Source organism: Cololabis saira, chromosome 10, assembly GCF_033807715.1.
Source record: "Cololabis saira isolate AMF1-May2022 chromosome 10, fColSai1.1, whole genome shotgun sequence".
In the NCBI taxonomy this organism is placed as follows: domain Eukaryota; kingdom Metazoa; phylum Chordata; class Actinopteri; order Beloniformes; family Belonidae; genus Cololabis; species Cololabis saira.
Genome location: NC_084596.1, coordinates 45,542,212 through 45,557,085, shown reverse-complemented (window position 1 = coordinate 45,557,085; position 14,874 = coordinate 45,542,212). Strand labels below are relative to the sequence as shown.

General features: G+C 39.6%; 1 protein-coding gene across 3 annotated transcripts in view; it reads left to right on the top strand.

Moving 5' to 3' along the window:
* The first annotated feature begins 1,971 nt into the window (after nt 1–1,971).
* Nucleotides 1,972–14,874, top strand: part of zgc:162816 (uncharacterized protein LOC571260 homolog) — a 32,364-nt gene continuing 19,461 nt past the window's right edge. The window contains exons 1-5 of one of the 3 annotated variants that reach the window (XM_061731356.1): nt 1,972–2,203; nt 8,037–8,191; nt 8,281–8,410; nt 10,677–10,827; nt 12,449–12,629. In XM_061731356.1, coding sequence (XP_061587340.1) covers nt 8,046–8,191; nt 8,281–8,410; nt 10,677–10,827; nt 12,449–12,629 — 608 coding nt within the window. In that variant the 5' untranslated portion in view covers nt 1,972–2,203; nt 8,037–8,045. Of the gene's footprint in view, nt 2,204–3,192; nt 3,260–7,949; nt 8,192–8,280; nt 8,411–10,676; nt 10,828–12,448; nt 12,630–14,874 lie in introns of those variants that run through there. The other 2 variants (XM_061731357.1, XM_061731358.1) reach the window with 2 other exon arrangements.

The window sequence follows — 14,874 nt, the reverse complement described above, 5'->3', positions numbered from 1 at the left end:
AGTACAGTGAATATGATATTTAGCAATAATTAAGAGAAGGTTGATTAAATATTCTTTGCCGGTAAAATAACCGACTGTGCAGCTCATGTCTGCCATTGTTTCATGTTTTCAGTGCTTATTTGTGCTACTGTCACAGCTTTATGTGATATTTAGGCCTACATGTGCTTTTAGCTGCATTGTTTGGTCTGCATGCCAGTGCTGCTCTGTGTCACCTGCAGTCATGAGCTGTCATTAGGCCATTATGTGAAAGTTTTTATACATGTCATTTCATTCTGTAACACATATACATACAAGCTCCCATATATACTGTACCAGCTCAGTACATTTTTTTAAACGCCTGGAAAAGTAAGCATTATAAATCCAGGTCGTACTGCGGCAAAAAATTGTATTTTAAACAACTGGAAATCAGAAAAAACCCCAGCACCCAAACAGTGGATCAATGAACTTGCATCATATAGCACTCCAGACAAAATACTGTATTCTGTTAGAAAAAAACCTAGAGACTGACTTTATTTGGAGAGCCTTTTTGGATTTTTTGCCTTTATTGGACTAGCTAATGATCTGAATCATATACTGCATTAATGAATGTGTTTTTTGCAGGACTTGATTATTTACTTTATTATTAATTTGCTCCAGTAAACGTATTACGTATATATGTCAACGCAGTACTGGAGTTGAGGGAGGATGAAGGGGAATGGCATCCCCCCCGAAATAAAAACGGTCCAAATCATCCCCCCTGTAAAACTGCCATCCCTCCTTTCCATCCCTTATGTCATTTCATCAATGAATGTGGTTTTACTGCTATTTCAACATTTAGAGTCATCACCAGAAAAATAACACCAGAAAAATAACTTATTTGACAATTTTCACCTGTTTCAAGTACATTTTCACTTGAAATTGCCAAGAAGGTTCCCGGTTCAACTCCCAGGCCCAGCAGGGTCTTTCTGTGTGGAGTTTGCATGTTCTCCCCGTGCTTGCGTGGGTTTCCTCCGGGTACTCCGGTTTCCTCCCACAGTCCAAAAACATGCATAGTAGGTTAATTGATCATTCTAAATTGCCCGTAGGTGTGAGTGTGAGTGTGTCTGGTTGTTTGTGGGGACTGCGGGTGGAAACTAGCATCTCTGCTCAAACCCGGTGTATTCACACTGCTTAATGTAGTGTGCATTAATATGCATTGTCCCGTCTAAATAAACTTTGAAATGAAATGAAATTTGAAATAAGTAGGAACATCTGCCAGTGGGACAAGATTGATCTTCTTATTACAAGCAAAAAAATCTTGTTCCACTGGCAGATTTTTCTACTTATTTCAAGTGAAAATCTACTTGAAACAGGTGAAAATTGTTTTTTCCAGTGATGAGTCTTGTTTTAAGTGTAATGAGATTTTTTTTAATAAAATGAGACATTTTAACTAGAAATAAGATAAATATTCTTTTTAAGATTTTTTTTTTTTTTAAATATTTTTTTATCCCGGTTTTTTCCCCATTTAATCACCCAATCACCCTAACAGTCCTGTGCATTGCCATCCTCTACCTACCAACCCAGGGAGGGCCCCGCACTGAGCTCAGGTCTCCTCCTTAACCTGAGGAGTGAGCAGGCCGCATCTTTTCACCAGACAGGGTGGGGTTTCTCCGGCCGGACATAGCACGTGGAAGGATCACAGTGTTTTTTATTGTTGTGTTTTGATGTATTTGATGTAAGCCCAGTGGATATTTAAAGCTTACAGAAGGCTGCATTTAACTGCTGCTATGTCATTCATGCAGTATTTCTGCAGGTGTTTTGGTCACTGCTATTATTTGTAATATATTATATTATTTGTAATCAGCACAAATTATCTGTCCCCATATGATAAAATCCACCATCCCCCCGGATTTTTTTTTACAACTCGAGTGCTGTGTCTATGGGCTTGACCGCTGGAGGACACCCTAGTGTTGAAGCTGATCGAGTGTTCGGGGCTCGACTATGTCAGTCTGCTGTTCTGTTGCTGCTGCATGTCTGTTGTAGAAAAGCTGCCACTAAACAGAGCACACCAAGTCACGTGTCTTCCGTGTACATTAGTTATTATTGGAATTCTAGTGCTATATATATAATATATATTATATATAAGTAGGTGGGTCCGGGTCTGGGACGGACACGGGAACGCGCACCGGGAACCCACCGGCGGTCACGTGACCGCGCAGCGTGCACGTGAGTCTGGCACGAGCAGGTCAGTTATTTCTGATTTACCTTCATATGTTTTTCTGCATGCAGTCTGAATTTCGTTTGTTTGCTAGTTGTTGGGGGTGTTTTTCATGAAACCTACTCTTTGCAACATTAACAGGATGTTTAAGCTGAAGTTCGTTTCCGATTCAGTTTTGAATGTAAACTTTAAACGTGTCTTTCCCTTTGTTTTTTTAACATCGAGACCACTTCGGACCAAGTCCAGTTCAAAAACCATATTTAATCATTAACACAGACTTGGTTAATTGTTATGCATGTGGTTACGTCATCGCCTGCACAGTCATAGACTGAGAGAATATATTTATTATTATTATTTATATATTATTATAAATAAATAATATATTAATTTTATATATATATATATATATATATATATATATATATAATTCATATTATTTATTTATTCATATATTATTATAAATAAATAAATAGTAACAATAAATGGAGAAACATTTTCTCATCAACAAAACAAATAAAAAAGATTTCAAATAACAAAATAACATATTTGAACAATTTTTCAGACAAAAAAATAACATTTGAACCATTTTTCAGACAAATAACTGGAAAAACTGGAAAAAATCTGAAAAATGGTTCAAATATGTTATTTTCTTACTTGAAAAATTTTAAATATGTTTATGTAAAATATGCTTTGTTGATGAGTAAATATGTTTCTGTCTTTTTCTTATTTTTGTGAGGGGGGATATATATTGTTTTTCGGCACTACCTTGTTCTCTATAGCTGATATAACATGAATTACTCCTATGTGGGATCAATAAAGTTCTTATTTTTGCCATCTGAGAAAATTAAATATATAATATTTGGTGCCTAACTGTTTAAGTATATTAGTGCATGTGTGAATGAATAAATGAGACGTAAAACGTACATTTCTTTGTAGAAAGGCGCTTTATGAAAATAAGTCCATTTACTTGTATTAGTTTACAGCGCAGTCTTGCAACATCCAATATGGCGGCGACGTTGTCGTATAGCAGCAACTCCATGGAAGGAGGAGGAGACATGTGTGCACAGTAAATAGTGCTGGGCGGTATGACCAAAAATTTATATCACGGTATTTTTCAAAATTATATCGGTTTCACGGTATATCACTGTATTTTTTTTTCATGCACAACTGGGTGTTAACCACATTCTCTAATGATTTGGAAAGGAATTGCTGCAGTAAATTGGCTTAGAATGGCCTATTTTACTGTCATGAGGAGGAAATATTGTAGAAAAACATGAATGTCCACACTAGTATAAATACAGGTTTGCATGGCCTCACAAAATGATGCCGTTTACAATGAGGTGGCGGCACTTATGATTCTAATGAAGTGAGAGAATCAGTCAGACAACACTTAAAGACTTTAAGTGTTGTCTGACTTGACTTTTCTCCCGCACTTCTAGTGTTACCTGTAGACGTCGACGCAGATCTCAGCTTTATGCATTCTTGATATTCTATCACATGTTTGCGGCTGAGATGGTGGAGCAAGTTGCTAGTGTTGCCTCCCGCGGCTACAACTTTAGCTTTACAACACTTGCAGATTGTTGTTTGTTGGACGTCGTCTTTTTTAAAGCCAAAGAATTTCCACACAGCCGACACGGCTCCTCTTTTCGGAACAAGTTCCCCTGTGTCATGTTCTGGAACAGTTGTGGGACTTTCGTTTTCAGCCATCTTCACCCACATATGTCCGCTGTAAACAATGCAACTGCTAAATAGTGATGCACCGAAATGAAAATTTGTGGCCGAAACCGAAACCGAAAATAATAATAAACACTTGGCCGAATACCGAACAATACCGAACATGGTTCTTCGCAGTTTTTCATTTATTTTGCCAATTTTTTCACCATTGCATGAATCAAATAAATTTGATTTAGGCATGCTTTTCAAAGAAAAAATCTTTTACAAAATTACAAGGTAGAAAATATTTATTGAACATAAAAAACTGAACATTTTTTAATTTCCCAGCATTATGTTGTTTTGGTTCCACCTCCTGGTGAATTTTAGGTAAAATTCTTATGTGGTTACTTTTTGGTTGGCCAACGATTTATGTGGTGCGCAACCGGTACGGGAGCGGCCAGTCTATTTCTACGTTTCGCTGCGCGGCGAAACGTAGCGCCGCGTTCCCAACGTTGTGTACGCTACTGTACATACTTACCGGTATTACGGTATATGAAAAATTCATATAAGAAAAATAAACACCGCTATTCGGTATGAACCGGTATACCGCTCAGCGCTAACAGTAAACACTTTTTTGTAGTTGTCAGAGCCCTGACCTCTGACCCTTGACCCCTGACCACGGGGCAGGGGACGCCCCTCTTAACTCCCCTGATAGTGAAGGGGCTCCAGATTTGATTCCAAGTTTTAATATAGAGGTAGTCAGAGGTGGTGAAGCGGTGGACTGGCTGTTTTACCATTTAACCATACCAGTAATTTAATAAAAAAATAAAAAGCCAGCCTTTGTATCACCACAAGGTTCACATTTACACCTACTAAATATCAGTGTTGGGCAAGTTACATCCAAAATATAATATATTATATATTACTAGTTACTGTCATTTGAAAGTAATTAGTTACATTACAATATTACTATATCTGAATTGTAATGCGTTACACTACTTGTGTATTACTTTTGAGTTACTTTCAACAAAATAGCCACAGAAATATATGACTAAGCATTTAAAAATGCTAAACTGCAGATTTTTATAGCTGATTATGTACATTCAGTGGAGGATGATGTAACATAATGACTGTGTAGGCCCCTAAAGCTACTAATAACTTAATATAATTAGGCACAGTAAAGGCTCATGGCACAATACAATAAGTAACAATGACAGTTAGAATCATATAAGCAGACAAATGATCAAAGTCTGTAAGTTATGATGGAGATGCTGCAAATATTTAAAGTCCTGGCCTATTCATATGAAACAAAATAGAGTTAGAGCCCACTATAACATAGCCTATAGCCTTATAATATGACAAACACACAATCTCTTTTTTATTACCGTTTTTATTTCAGGGGGGGATGATTTGGACCGTTTTTATTTCAGGGGGGATGATTTGGACCGTTTTTATTTCAGGGATGATTTGGACCGTTTTTATTTCAGGGGGGGGTGATTTGGACCTTTTTAATTTCAGGGGGGGGTGCCATCACATCACCCCTCATCCCCCCTCAACTCGAATACTGCTCACACGGAACTCAGAACTTCTTCATAAATAACTCCCAGAGAGAAAAAAAACCACCAGCAAGCTAACAAACAAACCAATAAAGCTCTCAGAGTTAACAAAACGAACCAGCAATCAACAACTCGCAGCTGTTTTAACCTCTCCTCCTGATGGGCTGCAGGTGTGGTTTAAGGCTGATTTATGGTTCTGCGTTACACCAACGCAGGCCATACGCCGTGGGTTACGCGAACTACTGCGTACCCTACGGCGAAAGCTCTGCGTCGATTTAACGCGGAACCATAAATCCGCTCTCACAGCGCGACTGACTGTGAGCCCGGCTCGTGCTCCTCGCCGCGCGCAGCTCCTCGCCCACTCCGCGCTCATATATATTTAATAAATGTATAAAGCCCATATATTAATAAAGCCTCACTTGGCCGAGCCCTAACGCTGAGACCATGGTAGATTTAAGTTACACGCGGACACGCCGCACTGTTGACTTTTCCCTGCCGGCTCTGCTCACTGAACAGTCCCCACACAAACAGTGTCCAGCGGCGCTACGTTCCGCTGCGCCGCGCCTTTTTTCTGTTGTCGGGATGTCTCGCGGTCGCGGTGTTGGTGAATTCTTTAAAAAACAACAGCTAAACGGGTTAAAATGCGTTGTAACGCGCGTTACTTAGATTGTAACGAGTAAAATATTACCGAAAATTTATTAGTAATGCGTTATATTACTGCGTTACAGCAAATAGTAATACATTACTGTAATTGCGTTACTTTTGTAACGCGTTACCCCCAACACTGCTAAATATTAGAATGGCCGATTGACCTCATTTTTTAATTAGATTCGGGCCGAGGTCGATCACCGGAGTGTCCGGGGAAAACGCACCTAAACAATGGACAATCCTCTGCTGAGGCTAAAATCCCAGCAGTTTAGAAGTGTTTTTATTTTTAGTTTATAATATTTATACAAAAAAAAAATAATTAAGCTATTTAAAACCAGTAACTGGTACTAGAACGCTAGCTGGTAGTGTCCTCATTGACCTAAAAAAAAAACCAACCCCACAAAAAAACCCTTCAATAGCCAATTCAATAGATATTCAATAGAATCAATAAATACCCTCTGACTTTATGTTAGTCACACAGTCACATTTAGAGTGATTTGTTCTTTCCTGGCACCTAGAAATATCAACATTTGACCATCAACTTGAACCCGTTCCCCGTAAATAAAATCAACCATTAGTGCATGTACTGCTTATTCACTTTTTGCATCCACGACTGACCCACGTACACACAAATGCTTAGAGTAAACATTAGTTTAACCTCCTCTTGTCAATTTGACACAGATAACCGACTTGTGAGCAGATGGGTGCCGTTTTTTTTTTTTTTTTTAAATACACTGACTAGCGCTTTGAGTGTCCAAGAAAATCCCAATATAAATGTGTAATCCATTATTATTATTATTATTATTATTATTATTATTATTATTATTTCTCTTCCCCTGCTACGTCACAAGCACTATAACTTTAGTCATTGACTGTTGGAATAAGCCAGAAAAAAAAAAGTTCAAAGTTTCGACTTAGACAGGCCAAGGCCGAGCTGATGTGCACACGAGGAAACCCCAGTAATGGTACTTGTCCTTAATTTATTAGTTTAGTTTATTGTTTTGCACAGTTTTAAAAATATACAGGAAATATCAAATATAAATACTACACGGTGCAGGAAGAGGCAAAAAACCCAATGGGCTTATTTGAAGCCTCCACCGAAGTTATTAAAATTGCATGTGTTATAAAGAACACAAGATTAACATACAAAAACAAAAAGTATAACTACACAAAAGTGATGGCAAACTAATAATGCAATATATAAATAATACAAAAGACAAAAAAATATGTGTGTGTGAGTGTGCATGGGATATTGTTTTTACAACTTATATTACTTATATTGACTCCTGAGCAAATAAGACGGTACATGTCACTATGAGTGAAACACAAAAAACAAAACAAAAAAGAACAAGGATACATGTACAACATTAAATTGGGAAAACAGTTACAAAACAGCAGTCAAGTTCCTTCAAACGTCTTTTATAACATTTCAAAGAGGAAGAGTTCTTTGCCAAGTGGGAAAAATCATTCCACAATTTAGTCCCTAAATCTCACCGAACATTGACGTCTGCAAGTGAGAAATTTAGGAGGATGAAGATCTGAGGATTGTCCAGTTGAATAAGAATGAACCTGCGAATTTAATTTAAAGTAAGTCTTGAACTGTCCAGGAATATTCCCTTCACTTGAATTTATCTTATAAATAAAAAAGCATATCTGAAAAATATTGATATCACAAATAGTAAGAATCTGGAGTTTGTGAAATAAAGGAGTAGATGAAGTGAGTGACTCTGATCCAGTTGCTAATCCTAACAAAACGTTTCTGTAGGACCAGAATTTTGTGAAGAGTGGTAGGAAAAGTATTTGCCCAAACTATATTACAATATGAGAGATATATTACAATATGAGAGATAAGGATAAATTAAACTATAATTAAACTAGATTAAATTGATTCCTTAAATTGATTCCTTTACACTTAGATATGTGTCTGTTGTGGGTGTAACTGCTCCGTCCGACTGGAGCCCCGGCCGTCGTGCAGAGTCACACCAGTGCACGTGTTCCTGCAGGCAGCTGCAATGGAGGGGGAGCCGCTGTCGGCCCTGTGCACCCCTGCTCTGGTGGTGGACGTGGACAAAGTGAAGACCAACGCTCAGAGGATGATTGAGCGCTGCAGGAAACTGGGAGTCCAGCTTCGGCCACACATGAAGACCCACAAGACCCTGTACGACCGCCACGCTCTCACAAGTACGTACGAGTACGCAGGTCGGCCAGGCCGCGGTAACGGATGCCGTTGTGCTCCCGTCTCTGCAGCGAGGGGGCCGACATCATGACGGCGGGGTCACGGCGCTGCATCGTGGTCTCCACGCTGGCCGAGGCCTCCTTCTACGCCGACCACGGGTTCGATGACATCCTGTATGCATACTCTCTTCCCTTTGACAAGGTTGTCCTTCACACATCCTTCCTGCTCAGTATAACGCTTTTGCTGTTCGTGATGTAAGAATGTAAAACACCAGGGGAAACAGTTATCTTGTTAAATATAAATGTGAATATGACACATTTACAGAGATGAATGAAGCTGTGCTGTCATGGCTGACATGGAATAGAGGGTCTGCATTGACGTCACTTCCCCACTGGAGCAGCCCCCTTACTCTCACTGAGTGGCAGAAATGTCTGCAACTAGTGGAGAAGACGGGATAACAGCTGATTATTGGCTTAAATTAGCGTCAGTTGGACTTGACAGTGACCCGTACAGTTACCCCAAGAACCAGTGGTCCATGGACATTAATATTTGGTACAGTTTCCCCAAGAACCAGTGGTCCATGGACATTAATATTTGGTACAGTTACCAAGAACCAGTGGTCCATGGACATTAATATTTGGTACAGTTACCAAGAACCAGTGGTCCATGGACATTAATATTTGGTACAGTTACCAAGAACCAGTGGTCCATGGACATTAATATTTGGTACAGTTACCAAGAACCAGTGGTCCATGGACATTAATATTTGGTACAGTTACCAAGAACCAGTGGTCCATGGACATTAATATTTGGTACAGTTTCCCCAAGAACCAGTGGTCCATGGACATTAATATTTGGTACAGTTACCAAGAACCAGTGGTCCATGGACATTAATATTTGGTACAGTTACCAAGAACCAGTGGTCCATGGACATTAATATTTGGTACAGTTACCAAGAACCAGTGGTCCATGGACATTAATATTTGGCCACGAATTCAGTTTCCTGATATTTATATGTACTTAATTTCTACGCCGGGGAAATACACGAAGCAAAGCCTGAAGGCTTACAAAAGTCTTGACGCTTGGTCCGACTTCAAGGCAGGATTTGTTGTAGAAATTAAAGTGATGAGGACACTGAACTTTATGATTTGACTGTTTAACGTTAGCTACCCAAAACTCCAACATTACCTGATACAAAATGGGAACCGCAAATCCACATTTCGGTGTCTGGAATCCAGTTGTTTCTGTGAATTGCAGTGATCCATTTGTCTCTTAAGCTTATTTTTCAGTAGTCTGTAAAACCATAACTCCGATTTCTTGCTAAATTTATGAGTACAGTCGATCGCACAACAGCTCTTTCCCATTTTAGATGTTTTCCAGTTGCTCAAACTGAAAGTTTACGCTGCCACTCAGTCTTTCTGCCACTCAGTCTTTCTGTCACTCAGTCTTTCTGACACTCAGTCTTTCTGTCACTCAGTCTTTCTGACACTCAGTCTTTCTGACACTCAGTCTTTCTGACACTCAGTCTTTCTGACACTCAGTCTTTCTGACACTCAGTCTTTCTGACACTCAGTCTTTCTGACACTCAGTCTTTCTGACACTCAGTCTTTCTGACACTCAGTCTTTCTGTCACTCAGTCTTTCTGTCACTCAGTCTTTCTGTCACTCAGTCTTTCTGACACTCAGTCTTTCTGACACTCAGTCTTTCTGACACTCAGTGGGCGAAACCCACTGTGAAGTTGCATCTGTGACGTCATGCGCATTCCCTCTATATACTCTGCAGTTATATTTTTTTGTCAAATATATTTTATTGAAGAAGATATTTGAGCTGTAGGACATAAACGGAGTGTACCTTTTCTTTTAAGAAGAACAAAAAGGAAAAAACCCCCAGAAAAGATAACATCATAACACATGATACACAGGAACATAAGAAAAACCCTCCCATCACATCCAGCCCCCAGCTTCTTTCTTTTTATACATAAACTTATATAATTATAATACTTATACTTATATATTATAAATACTCACGCATTTTGCCACTCATAATTAATTGCGTTAATTTTCATAACGTGTTAATTAGCAGTGTAGTTAATTAATCTAATTAACGCGCTAAACTGACAGTCCTAATTGCGACACAAAAAATATTGACCATAGAGCAGAACACTCACCCTAACACAAACATAAAACACCACACTGTCTGGCCGCTGCTCCAAAAAGCATGGCTGACTCCGTAAGGGAGACCTGGGAACACTAGAACAGGAGAGAAAATAGCAAGAAAATGAAATAAAAGCTCAGATGAGAAAGTATCAATAACACAAGGGTGTAAAAACCTCCCTATAATATAATATATGGTTAACCTGGTGTCAACCTACTCTGCAGTTCTATTAATATGATGTGTGTTCATGCCAGCCTCCAGATACTGACCACCTGTGGATATAATACTAATGATAATGATGATATCTGCGTAGGTAGAGCGTTGTGCCGCCCTGTCAGAGAGGCTGGATCTGTTCCAGGTCTTACTGGACCATCCCGCTGCTCTGGAGCTGCTCAGGAAGAGGCCGCTGAGCGCCGGCCGGCACTGGCACGTCTGGCTTAAAGTGGACTGTGGCAATGGGAGAGGTAGGCCCGCCGGATATGGAGCTAGATCTGTGTCTTAATTATTCAATCAAAAAAAAAATTGCTTCAATCAAAAAATATATTTTCAATTTAAAAAAAAAATCACTTAATCAAAGAAAATGATTTCAATCAAAGAAAAAAAGTGTTTGAATGTAAACAAATATTTGAGACTTAAAAAAAATCTTTTAAAAATATTGTAGCGTCCAGGATGTATCAGAAGAACGAGGAAGCGTAAGCCAGTTTAACAGATTTATTATCTGTTACAAAAATGGGTTACTGTTGGCCGTAACCACGCCAAAACAACAAAAACCCGCTGAGCTCACTTAATCAGCTGTTCAACTCCGCTCAACAGCTGCTCAACTGACGCTCCTCCCAACGGGCATGCGCACACTCACAACTCCTGTGCTTACCCCGCCCCTACCTGTTCTCTACACACAGGCTTAACATTAAACAGAACATCTGAACATGACAACATAACTAAACATAACTGAACATTACTGCAGGGTCGCTACAATATTTTAAATCCAAAAAAAAGTGTTCTAATGCAATTTTTGCTGTCACAAATATTTTTTTGCGTTCAAACTGTTTTTTTCTTTGATTGAAAAGGTTTTTTTTTTATTGGAGTGATTTTCTTTTCTTGAAAATATTTTTCTTTTTGAAGCTTCTTTTTTGATTAAATGATAAAGACACAAATGTCCTACCCATAATGTGGCCCAAACACAAAAAACACTACTTCAAACAAAAAACTTCACTTCTATCAAAGAAAATATTTCCAATCAAAGAAAAACAGTGTGTTTTTATTTGTTTACATTCAAACACTTTTTTTCTTTGATTGAAATCATTGACTACGTTTACATGCAGTCAAAACTTCGGTTATTGTTAATATTCCAGTTACTGAAACATTGGGAATATTCCGTTTACATGGTGATTAATCATTCGGGATATCGGGATCAAACCAACGACGCACGGAGAACATCATGACACAATTACTGTCATTTCTGCTTCTTCTTCCTGTATCCAAATTCAAAACAAATGCTGCTTCGCGCAACTTTTCTCTCACCTTCTTGTAAATCTTCTATCCCGGTACTTTCTAGCGTCTACAAATGCAGAAATGTTCATATCCTTCATTACATTTATGAAGTGATTAGTCTCCTCCTGGTCTTGGTTTCTCCGTGTTTATAAGAACTTCCTGGACTCAAAAGACCAGGATTCCTTGTGAACAGAGCATGTGCAGAAAACAAATTCCTGTTCCGTGTGATGGGGATATTCTGTTTGGTGTTTACATGACCCAATATTCGGGTTTTAAAAGGAGTAACCCAGGGGTCTATTGGGGTTTTTAAAAACCTGAATATGAGCAAATTCTGGTTATTCAAAGAGGTTATTGGTGTTTACATGGCCGTGCAAATTCAGGTTATTGCCAATATTTGGGTTTTAAAAGGGTTATTGATGCTGGAAACACAGTCACTTTCTTTGATTGAAGTGAATTTTTTTTTAATTGAAAACATATTTTTTGATTGAATAATTAAGACACAAATCTACCTCCATAGCCGGACGCCCGGCGGCGGCGCCCAGCTGAGTGTGGCGCCCCAGCACTGGTTGACGTGTGCTCTGCTCTGTGTCCTAGCCGGCGTCCTGCACTCGGAGCCGGCGGCGCTCAGCCTGGCCCAGGCCATCGCCGGGGCGGAGGGCGTGGAGCTGACGGGCGTCTACGTGCACTGTGGAAACACCTACACCTGCAAAGGAGTGGAGCAAATCCAAGCTGTTTCCCGAGAAGCCACCAGCTTCACCCTGCAGTTCATGGACAAGTAATGATGCTTTTCCACTAGAACCTACTCAGCCCGACTCCACTCGCCTCGGTTTTACGCTTTTCCACTCGGTTCCGAGTAGATACTTTTCTCTAACTATTCTGCCGAGGTTCTAAGCTGCTGAGTCGGCAGTATCTGACATCATCACACTACAGGCCACCGATTGGTCGGGGGGTTGGAGTCAGACGTCTGAGTCAGGAGGAGGAAATCAGAGAAAGAGACTCTGACGGATTCTTGTTCATTTTATTCAACAGACAACGGCAGCAAAAGTCTGTTTCATGATCCAACTCTGAGGTGCAGATGTTCATAAACCTGGTGCTGAGGAGAGAATTAAAAAGAGATCTAGACGGTGGCCGAGACCCGCCATTGGTGAAAATGAAAGAAATGCTGCAAATAAAATAAACGCTGCAAATAAAATAAACGCTGCAAATATAAAGAAACGCCGCTGCAAAAAAAAACAAAAAAACGGCGCAAATAAAAAAGCCACAACGGAAGTGTTTTACCGGGGACTATTTTTGCTGATGCACCGGTGTTTTTTACGTGAGAGGAGAAAATGAAGATGAAGACGTAAGTGGAAAGGAAGAAATAAGAAGAGCGAGGAATAAGAAGAACAACGAATGGGAAAATAAGTGAAAAGGTTAGTGTTCAACGTCGCTACGTGTCATTTTTAATGTGCAACACCGGTGCATCAGCAAAAATAGTCCCCGGTAATTCACTTCCGTTGTGGCTTTTTTATTTGCGTCGTTTATTTATTTTATTTGCAGCGGGGTTTATTTTATTTGCAGCATTTCTTATATTTGCAGCTGCATTTCTTTTGTTTGCAGCGTTTCTTTTATTTGCTAAGCGTTGTTTTATTAGCAGCAGCGTTTGTTTCTGTTTGCAGCGTTACTTTTATTTTCAGCAACGGCGGGTCTCGGCCACCGTAGATCTAGACGGTGATAAGGAACGACCAGATCTACCAGGAGATCTGTCTCTTCATAGCTGCTCACGGCTCCAGCTGACTTTTCAGCAGCGCAGAGACAAACTAACAAAAATGAAAAAGTGTCGCCACTTGAAGTTTCTTTTACTCTTATTTTTTAACTTGATATCAAACACAAGCCACAGACCCAGCTGCACATCTATCATCTCCTCCAGGTTCTACATCTTTAGTGTTGTTGTCAAGGGCGAAACTTTAGTTTCAGAGGTGGGGGGGACACAAGTAGGAACGACAAATTTGTGCGTGTAGCTGAATCGTGGATGTGCAGTGTGGCTTTGTAAGACTATGTGTGTGTGAATGCCAACAATCAAACAATTTTAGTATGCATTTGCTTTTTTAGACACTTTTTTACCTGTTTTTTTTTGCCCCTTTTGGGAAAATGCTGGATCTGCATTCTTGGCCAGGCTTGAGTTTTCCTTTTCAAAAGCTTGGGCACAGAAAAAACATAGGATTCCATTGACTCCTTGTTTATAATGGAGCCAAGGAAATTCACAGTACCACTTCTCTTGATCTTAAGGTTTTGTTGCTGAGATGCTGTTCTACAATCACTTTTGGGCTAACATGGTTGGGTTCCTGCCTGCACTTCTTCACTTGCGCCTGTCTCCTCATATTTCTCCTATGAAATATGAAAATAGATCATGTACATTCCTTCCTTTCCTTATAAACAAACCAAAATCACCTAACCATTTACAACATATGAACCTACCTGCACTACAGTGCTGCTGCTGCTGCTGCTGCTGCTGCTTTCCCCTGCCTCTCTCTGAGTTTGAGCCTGTGGTGTAAGTCCTACATTACAGTTAGTGAAGTAACAGCAGAGGGAAAATGTGCTTTCCATACTCTATACAACACACACAACCAGAGGCGGGTAGTACTCAGTTACAGTAAGATTTTGGATAAATTGGGCTTTTAAGAGTATTTTTAATGCAAAGTTCTTTTTACTTTTACTGGAGTAATATTGTTCTAAAGTAACAATACTAATAGCCTTTTCCTGGCAGTTTGTTGTCACCTTCAAGCTCTCTCTCTGTGTGTGTGTGTGTGTGTGTGTGTGTGTGTGTGTGTGTGTGTGTGTGTGTGTGTGTGTGTGTGTGTGTGTGTGTGTGTGTGTGTGTGTGTGTGTGTGTGTGTGTGTGTGTGTGTGTGTGTGTGTGTGTGTGTGTGTGTGTGTGTGTGGTATTATAGTATTATAGTGTTGGTTCTCTCTCACTCACTCACTATTTTTATATTTAACATCTTAGCTAGCTAGCGACAATAGCATATAAAGTAACGTTG